Genomic DNA, 9,896 nt, shown 5'->3' on the forward strand with positions numbered 1-9,896 from the left:
AGATGGCGAAAGAGAAATAGTTAAAAACAATTTTTGGAAAAGAATGATGTTGAGAGAGAAATAATTTATTAATAAATAGATGTGTGAATAGTGCCAATTATATCCAGTGGTGCATGGTGCACAAATGCAACAAGAACCTATTTTGCATTTGAGACATAATCCGGTGCAGATGGTTTTTTAGTTTTTTGCTTATCTATTTTAGATAAAAGTAAAAAATAGCTAAGACAATGTGAATGCTCTAAGAGCATTTACAATGAAAAAGCCAAATGTTGCTTTTATCCAAAATGACTAATTGGATTTATAAAAAAACTCATATATTGGATTAGCCAAAAAAAAAAAAATCGCAAAATGAATATTTGATTGAAATAGTAAAAAAAAAAAAAAACGAGCTAAATGTAGCGGCACTTTTCAATAGAGCGGCACTTTTCAATGGAGCCATTTTATTTTTTTATTGTTTATCTTACATGTCTTCTCTTTTTCTCAAAACTTTTTTCACTTTTTCCCAATAAAAAGTAAAAAAAATAGTATTTAAATGATATAGATAAAAATATAGCTAATCGGATGTATATGATCTTTAAAAATTAATTAGCTAACTAGATAAAATGAGTTTTGATGAGCCATTTTGCATAAAAATTTGGCTCATCTATTATGAATAATCTAAGAGCATTTCCAATGGAGGAGATATATTTCGAAGGCTCTAGTCTGGTAGTCTAATGTCTCTACATCCGATTAGCTATATTTCTATCTATTCTATTAAAATATTTTTAAAAGTAAGAAAAGTTTTGGGAAAAAAAGAACATGCGAGAGGAAAAATGGGAAAAATTTTGGGAAAAAGCGAACATGCAGAGAAAAAGTAGGAAAAGATTTAAGAAAAAAAGAAAACAGGTGAGATAAACAATAAAAAATAAAATAACTCATTTGAAAAGTATTGCTACATTTAGCTTCTTTTTTAACTCTTCAAATCAAATATCTATTTTACATTTTCTTTTAGCTAATCCAATGTAGGGGATTTTTTAAACATTTGAAGAGTCATTTTAGATAAAAGTAACATTTGGCCCTTCCATTAAGAATGCTTTAAGCTCTTCAAATGAAAGTTAAATTTAAAGAAGAGAAAAAAATCACTTTAAAAAAAATAATAAAAATAAATAAATAAAAATTGGAAAGCCACTTTTAAATGAATCAAATATTAAACTCTCTATATATTTATTTACTTCTGTTAAACTTTCTTTTTTAATTCTTTCTTTGTGTAGATGAGAAATAGAAAGAAAATGAATATGTAAGCTTAAAAAATTAACTAGCATTCACTTTTTGGCTCTAAATATTTGAATAGTCATGTTTATAAAAGTTAAATTAACAATAAAGTAAAAAGCTTGCTGAATAACATTTTTGTAAGTTTCTCAAAATTTTGAAGAAAAGTAATGTTAGGGACCATTTTTTTATCCTCCTAAAGTTAATGTGATTTTTAAAATCACTATTAAATTTTAGATAAATCATATTTCAATTTTGATCTAATAGTAATTTTAAAAGCCACATCAACTTTAAGAGGATAAAAAGATAATCTGTTGCATTATTCTTTGAAGAAAACCCAAATTTAAAAAATTCAATACGAATGCTCTTAAGTCTTAAGGTTACCGACAAAACGATGATAGCTGGTTTTGGACAAGTCAAAAGTCTGAGATCAACTTATCGAGATGAAAAAAAGCCAAAAAACAAAAGAAACAAAAGAAACAAAAAAACAAAAAAACAAAAAAGGAAAGAAGACTTAATGTTCTGCTTACTTTTTATTAATCATTCAAGCCTATAAATAAATAAGAGAAATACAAAGACATAGGATAGGATAAGAGATGAACTCCTACATTGCTTGAAGAGAAACCCCTAGCTAATACAAATAAACTAACTACTACCACAACAAAGATAAAAGAAAGAGTTATAAATACTAAATATTGACGAAATAACAATCGAAGATAATTCTCCTTATTTAATTAAACTATTTATCCTCTAAAACAAGTTACTACAAAGATAACTTGAAGAGCTTATGGGATAAATGCTTATGAGTCATGCCCACGCGCGTCCTCGATCTATTTTGCTGTAGAATTCTACTTTCCATCAGCGTGCTTCATTGGCATTGTGAAAAATGTCCGTAACGAAGGCATTGATGTTATTTTGAGATGAACCCTTTTCAGCAATCGCACGTTGAGTGATCTGTTGAAGTTCACTTGCTCTTCTCCTCATTTCTTTCCCTTTATCACTTTCCAGGTTCATGAAATTCTTCACTACCCTTGCAATTTCCTCCCTTGTGACCAACTTGTCCACTCCCACCTCTTGCTTCACCCTCCACCCAATCTTCCAATCCTCCACAATCAGCTTACTGTTTAGGGGTTGATCATTAACTATGGGCAAGGTGAGAAAAGGAACACCACAATACACACCTTCTTGGGTGGAATTCCACCCGCAATGCGTCAAAAAACCCCCTATTGAAGAATGAGACAACACCCTCAACTGCTCGCACCAAGCCACTACAAATCCCATATCACCACAAATCTCCTTCACCCGACAACTCTCACCACGCGCCACCCACAAGAATCTGACACCGCTATCTCGCAAACCAGCAGCAAGCTCATCCATTTGAGCACTAGAAATTGAAAGGAAGCTTCCCATTGAAATGTACAGAACAGAATTTCTTGGTTGGCAATCGAGCCATTCAAAGTAGTTGAGGTCACTGTCGCCGGAAGCTAGTGAGAAGTTTTCTCCAAGTTCAAAGTAGGGGATGCTTGGGCCAATAGCATAGACGGGGAATGGAAACTCTGCTTTTAGAACATCAATTGCTTCAGATTCGAGCTCGTAGGTGGAAGGGAATAGGAAATATTGTGCCTTTGTCACCCATGGAATCAGTTTTTGGAAGCTCTGCAACATTTTTTCTTGTTTCCCATCAATCAGAGGAAGATCTACCACACGTGTGGACGAAATTCCAGGAATATAGTTCACACGCTCGTTGCCTTTTGCTGTTGCAAGCACATATACGAAGAAAAAAAAAATGTAATTCTTTAAGCTAAGTTTTCTGTAATCTTCCAAAATTTTCAAGTTGTATAAATTTAATCCTACCTGAGATGTCAACTGGGAAATGTTTGTTTTGGACCAAAAGATCGAAATGTTGGACGACTGAGAACGCCGACGCCGACGAGGTCCAAAACGAAGCCACCGGAATATTCCTGCGGTTCCCGACACCGACTGTCCAAGACAGAAAAGTATCAGACACTATAACCGCTGGCGGCGGATCAAGCCGGTCCAGGAGCCGCTCAAATGGAGCTTCCATCTTCGTCAAGACGGCTTCTACGAAGGTGTCCATGTTGGCGGCGCGAACCAGCTCCGATGGGACAACATTAGGTATGGAGGCGAAGCGTACGTTTTCCAGCTTAGTGTCGGAGCCGATGAAGCCGAGCCATTCCTCGGTGGCAACGAAGGTGACGAGAATTTCTGTCTTCTTCGATGCTAGTATCTTGCAGAGGTTCAACATGGGGTTGATGTTGCCACGACCCGGGTAGGCAATGACCACGACGTGGCAGGCGGTGGCTGGTGCTGCTTTTACGGAGCTCATGTCCAGATTTCTTATATGATCGCCTCGCTACTCAACCTCAGAGAAGGGCTTGAGGCCACTTTAAGATCACAGTTTCACCGGAAAGTCTCGAATTTGATGTGTTTGACTTTGAAGTAATGGAAGTTGTAGTTTAAAAAAAATATGATTCCAATGGGAGCCAAATTAAGAATTTTTGTGCGGATCTAAAACTACGGAAATAGATTAATATATAAATATATATTATATATATAGGTTTTTTGTTTTTAATGTGTATGCGGGTCCGCGCTTGTGCTTGTGCTTGTGCTTGTGCTTATCTAAAATAAAAGTAGACAAATTTTAAATTTTATTTAACAACGTCACAAACACATGATAATATAAATTAATAAATTAAGTACAATTAATAAATATAAGAAAAAAAAGGCGTCTGTCAGGCTTTTAGGCTTATCTTTAGGAATCTCTTGAAATCAAATAAACACAAACATGGGTGAGGTAAATGCTACAAACATTAAAAACAAAAAAGTGTGTTATCCAAAATGAATAATGAGGAATGCTACATTCTACAAAACATCTCCCCCACCATGACTTTGCCATTTTGAATTTTTCAAAAAAATAAAATGAAAAAATTAAAGAGAGTGGAGATGGTTTGTAAAATGAAAAAAAGAATATCCCAATGAATGATAGAAGAGAAAAGTGTGTTATCCAAAATAATGACAGAAGAGAATGATAGAAGAGAATAATTTTTATTTTAAAAAAAAAAAAAAAACAGAAAGGGGTGGCTTTGGACACTCCAAAAGTGGTGGGGGTAGCTCGGCCCGATAGGATGGGGATGGCCTTTGCCTCCTAGATTTGGTTGGGGGAGCCGATGGGGATGGTCATGCACCACCCCAACCACCTTTGAGAGGGTGTTTGTTAAACACCTTTCCACTCCCAAATACTATTCTTTTTTTTTAAAAAAAAAAAAAAAAAATCAACATCAAAACATTCTTATTTTTTATATCACATCATTTACTTTACTTTTTACTACTATTTAAATAAAAAAAATTACTACAAAATAAAATTTTTCTATTTTTCAATACCACTTTTTTACTTTTCTATACTAATTATTACACTCATTTTTTTTTTCTCACCAAACATATACAGTGTTTAGTGAGGATGTTATGTTGTTTAACAAACAACCTCTAGTGTGGCTAGCCATAATTCAACAAAATGGTAGTTTAATCTATCTAAATGTCACATCTGTGAGTTCATGGAGTTAAATAATAATGACTTTTAATTTAGAAGGCTAAAATATATTTATCCATATATAATTTTATACTTATATCTTAACATAATTCAAATCCAACGGTAATCACCTAACTAGTAAAACCCATATAATTCAAGCAGTTGTTCACGAGTCCATAAACTAGGCGCATAGAAAGCGAAAATTGAGGCCCATGTATTGTATTTGTACCTGAGTAATGCTATAAGTCTTCCTATCCTAAATGTGATGTCACTTTTAAAATTACAGTAGAATTTGAGATGTGATTTATTGACTTTTAATCTATTAGTGATTTTAAAAGGTACATTACATTTGGGATGACTCTAGGAAGACTCTAAAAAAACTATAACATTACTCATTTGTACTCATCAAAACTCAGAAGTTTTGAAATATGTAAGGTATACAGTATTTGTATTGCGTGCTAACTTTGTCCTGTTAAATTCGTGTAAGCTTTCGAAGGCTCTAGTTTATGAACTCCATAATTTATTTATCCAAACGTTTCATACAAGTTTTATTATGGGTGTCAAAAATTACCAGAGAACCGAAACCAGAACCGGAAAATAGGGAAACCGGGGAGCCGGTTTTGGTTCCGGTTGCAAAAAACTAAAAATCGGAGACTCCGATTCTAGTCTCGGTTTTTGGCACACAGTTATAACCAGGAAACCAGAACCGGGTGTGTATATATATTAAACCATTTTAAAAAAATAATAAAAAATAAAACAATTTTCTTAAAAAATCGGTTACCGGACTTGGTACAAATCGGAACCGATCAGTAACCGGGGTACCCCGGTTTTGGCCAAAAACCAAGAACTGGGACGGGGTTGACACCCCTAAGTTTTATGGGAAAGGTAAAAGGAAAAAGCATTCTTAGGAGTACTCACATTGGCTTATGCCTATTTTTATGCAAAATGATTAATTAAAATTTCATTTATCTAGTTTAGTTAATGAGTTTTAAAATATACCATATTTTTTATTATCTTTGTTTTTTTTTTTAATTTATTTATTTTATTTTTTTATCTATATCTTTTAAATTTTTTTTTATAAGGATTGTATTTTCCCTAAAGAGATGTCAAGAGAGAAATAGTAGAAAACAATTTTTGGAAAAGAAAGATGTGGAGAGAGAAATAGTATATTAATGAAATAGATGTGTGAATAGTGCCAGCTACATCTAGCGGTGCACAGTTCACAAATGCAACAAGAATGTATTTTGTATTTGAGACATAATCCGATGCAAATGGTTTTTTAATATTTTGCTTATCTATTTTAGATAAAAGTAAAAAAAATAGCCAAGCCAATGTGAGTGCTCTGAGCTCTTCAAATGAAAGTTAAATTTAAAGAAAAAATTCACTTTAAAAAAATATTTATATTTGAAAAGCCACTTTTAAATAAATCAAACATTAAACTCTCTATTTATTTAATTTATTTCTGTTAAACTTGTATTTTTATTTTTTAATTCTTTCTTTGTGTAGATGAGAGATAGAAGGAAAATGAATATATAAGCTTAAAAAATTAACTAGCTTTCACTTTTTGGCTCTTAATATTTGAAGAGTCATGTTTATCAAAGTTAAATTTAAAATAAAGTAAAGAGCTTGTTGAATAACATTTTTGTAAGTTTCTCAAAATTTTGAAGAAAATCCAAATTTAAAAAATTCAATACGGAATGCTCTTAAGGTTACCGACAAAACGATGATAGTTGGTTTTGGACAAGTCAAAAGACTTAAAAGTCATGAGATCAGCTTATCCAAGTGAAAACAAGCCAATTCAAAAAAAACAAAAAAAAACAAAAAGACTTAATTTTCTGCTTACTTTTTATTAATCATTCAAGCCTATAAATAAATAAGAGAAGTACAAAGACATAGGATAAGAGATGAACTCCTACCTTACTTGAAGAGAAACCCCTAGCTAATACAAATAAACTAACTGCTGCCAGAACAAAGATAAAAGAAATATAAATACTAAATATTGACGAAATAACAATAGAAGATAATTCTCCTTATATGTTTTTTTTTTGTTCTATTCAAAAAGGCGAGAAGGGGCGATCAGTATAATTTTTCCTTTTGGACATGACCATTGGATAAGAAATGAATTCTTACCTTACTTGAATGTTCGGTTTGAGCCATAGTTACTGCCTAAGAATGCGAGTCCATCACCACAACCACATCAAAGTACAAATTGGTAAAGCTCTTTCTTAGTAGCATTTAGTTCGAGGACTACTATCGCAAGTGGGTTCGAACCCGTAACCACTAGAAAAAAAGGATAAGGGCATTGAAACTTATCTACTGCTGCTTTACCAACTCAACTACCGGGTGGTAATTCTCCTTATTTAATTAAACTATTTATCCTCTCAAATAAGTTGCTACAAAGATAACTTGAAGTGCTCATGGGATAAATGCTTATGAGTCATGCCCACGCGCGTCCTCTATTTTGCTGTAGAATTCTACTTTCCATCAGCGTGCTTAATTGGCATTGTGAAATATGTCCGCAACGAAGGCATTGATGTTATTTTGAGATAAACCCTTTTCAGCAATCGCACGTTGAGTGATCTGTTGAAGTTCACTTGCTCTTCTCCTCATTTCTTTCCCTTTATCACTTTCCAGGTTCATGAAATTCTTCACTACCCTTGCAATTTCCTCCCTTGTGACCAACTTGTCCACTCCCACCTCTTGCTTCACCCTCCACCCAATCTTCCAATCCTCCACAATCAGCTTACTGTTTAGGGGTTGATCATTACCAATGGGCAAGGTGAGAAAAGGAACACCACAATATACACCTTCTTGGGTGGAATTCCACCCGCAATGCGTCAAAAAACCCCCTATTGAAGAATGAGACAACACCCTCAACTGCTCGCACCAAGCCACCACAAATCTCCTTCACCCGACAACTCTCACCACGAGCCACCCACAAGAATCTGACACCGCTATCTCGCAAACCAGCTGCAAGCTCATCCATTTGAGCACTAGAAATTGAAAGGAAGCTTCCCATTGAAATGTACAGAACAGAATTTCTTGGTTGGCAATCGAGCCATTCAATGTAATTGAGGTCACTTTCGTCGGAAGCAAGTGAGAACTTTTCTCCAAGTTCAAAGTAGGGGATGCTTGGGCCAATAGCATAGACGGGGAATGGGAACTCTGCTTTTAGAACATCAATTGCTTCAGATTCGAGCTCGTAGATACGGGAATAAGAAATATTGTGCCTTGGTCACCCATGGAATCAGTTTTTGGACGTTCTGCAACATTTTTTCTTGTTTCCCATCAATCAGAGGAAGATCTACCACACGTGTGGACGAAATTCCAGGAATATAGTCCACACGCTCGTTGCCTTTTGCTGTTGCAAGCACATAGAGGAAGAAAAAAAATGTAATTCTTTAAGCTGAGTTTTCTGTAATCTTCCAAAACTTTCAAGTTGTATAAATTTAATCCAACCTGAGATGTCAACTGGGAAATGTTTGTTTTGGACCAAAAGATCGAAATGTTGGAAGACCGAGAATACCGACGCCGACGCGGGCCAAAACGATGCCACCGGAATATTCTTGCGGTTCCCGACGCCGACAGTCCAAGACAGAAAAGTATCAGACACTATAACCGCTGGCGGCGGATCAAGCTGGTCCAGGAGCCGCTCAAATGGAGCTTCCATCTTCGTGAAGACGGCTTCTAAGAAGGTGTCCATGTTGGCGGCGCGAACCAGCTCCGATGGGACAACATTAGGTATGGAGGCGAAACGTACGTTTTCCAGCTTAGTGTCGGAGCCGATGAAGCCGAGCCATTCCTCGGTGGCAACGAAGGTGACGAGAATGTCTGTCTTCTTCGATGCTAGTATCTTGCAGAGGTTCAACATGGGGTTGATGTGGCCACGACCCGGGTAGGCAATGACCACCACGTGGCAGGCGGTGGCTGGTGCTGCCTTAACGGAGCTCATGTCCAGATTGCTCGCCACTTCTGTCTGTTTGATTGTGTTGGAGCTGCTGTTTGTTGGTCCAAGGTTCTACGGCAAATATTTTCTGGTTTTGCTGTAACTTTGATAGTTTGATGGATTTGTGATGTGTGTAATTGATTTTTGGAAATTGTATAGTTTTTCTTTTGAGTTGTAATTGTATAGATGTATTATGTATATCCGGTTGTAGACTTTTGTTTGTAGTTGCCGCTTAGGGTCTTTGTGTATGTCGTTTTGTGAGGTGCTTTTGTGGTTGTGAGCATCTTGGGTTCCAGCAGGGTTGTCCGCTGGCCCAAGTTTTGTACTCTTTGTTTGGTTGATATGAGGTGATGTGCTTGTCCCGGTGAAAAAAAAAACAAAAACATCAAATTCAAACAGATTATTAAACGTGGTTTGGCTATATTTTTAGGACAATTTTTATTTTTGTAATTTAACAAAAAAAAAAAAAAATAGTGTTAACAAATAATTTTAAACACAAAACACTTTGCAACCAAAGAAGCAAAAAACATTCTTAAAATTTTTTTAGCGAACGAACACGTTGGGAGTATTTTGTTGTTAATGAACTTAAATAGATTTGGATCGCTGATATAATGTTAAATCAATACTTATTTTTAAAGCTTAAACTGATAAGGATAAGTAAATTTAATTATTTAAAATTATAATTAAAAGGCGATACATATTGTTAACGTTAAATGTTGCTATTTTGAGACGTGTTCAATTGGATTGTATGGAGCGAAGAGATTGGTGAAAGAAAAGTTAAGGTTTGAAATAGTAGTTGCGTGTTCAAAGCTATGTATTTCCATTTGAACGAGATATGTCTCATTCAAACGAGGAAGAACCAGGGAGCCATTGTATAGTTGCATTTGAATTCCATTCCAACCAGCTAGTTCGAGGGAGCCCCATTTGCAACAGCGTTCGCAGACCGTTCAAAAAGGACTACCCAAAATTGAAAAGTAATAGTTTTTCCAAAGTTTAAGATTCTTGTTTATAGTATGCGAGGAGTTAAAAGGTTTCCAAATGGGAGTAAATCTTAACCAGTAAGACCATCAAGGGTGATGCTTAGATGGTTCAAAAAAATCTTTAAGTAGTTAGGTAAAAACTAAGGTGTGGGTTCGAATCTCTGCAATGGAAAAT

General features: G+C 35.0%; 1 protein-coding gene and 1 pseudogene across 1 annotated transcript; both read right to left on the reverse strand.

Annotated features, from left to right (window-relative positions):
- Nucleotides 1–1,756: 1,756 nt before the first annotated feature.
- LOC132182382 (UDP-glycosyltransferase 87A1-like) lies at nt 1,757–3,766 on the reverse strand. Its single transcript, XM_059595613.1, has 2 exons — nt 3,103–3,766; nt 1,757–3,002 (listed from the first exon to the last, which is right to left on the reverse strand). The coding sequence occupies exons 1-2, from the start codon at nt 3,593–3,595 to the stop codon at nt 2,107–2,109; spliced, it is 1,389 nt and encodes a 462-aa protein (XP_059451596.1). The 5' UTR covers nt 3,596–3,766; the 3' UTR covers nt 1,757–2,106.
- Nucleotides 3,767–6,854: 3,088 nt separating this feature from the next.
- LOC132182451 (UDP-glycosyltransferase 87A1-like) lies at nt 6,855–9,001 on the reverse strand (annotated as a pseudogene).
- Between the last annotated feature and the right edge of the window lie 895 nt (nt 9,002–9,896).

Source organism: Corylus avellana, chromosome ca5 (genome assembly GCF_901000735.1).
Source record: "Corylus avellana chromosome ca5, CavTom2PMs-1.0".
Taxonomy (NCBI): domain Eukaryota; kingdom Viridiplantae; phylum Streptophyta; class Magnoliopsida; order Fagales; family Betulaceae; genus Corylus; species Corylus avellana.

Coding starts and splice junctions, on each gene's coding strand:
- LOC132182382 (XM_059595613.1), bottom strand. CDS start 3,595: ATGAGCTCCGTAAAAGCAGCACCAGCCACCGCCTGCCACGTCGTGGTC. Junction 3,003..3,102: donor TTTCCCAGTTGACATCTCAG/GTAGGATTAAAT, acceptor TGCTTGCAACAG/CAAAAGGCAACGAGCGTGTG.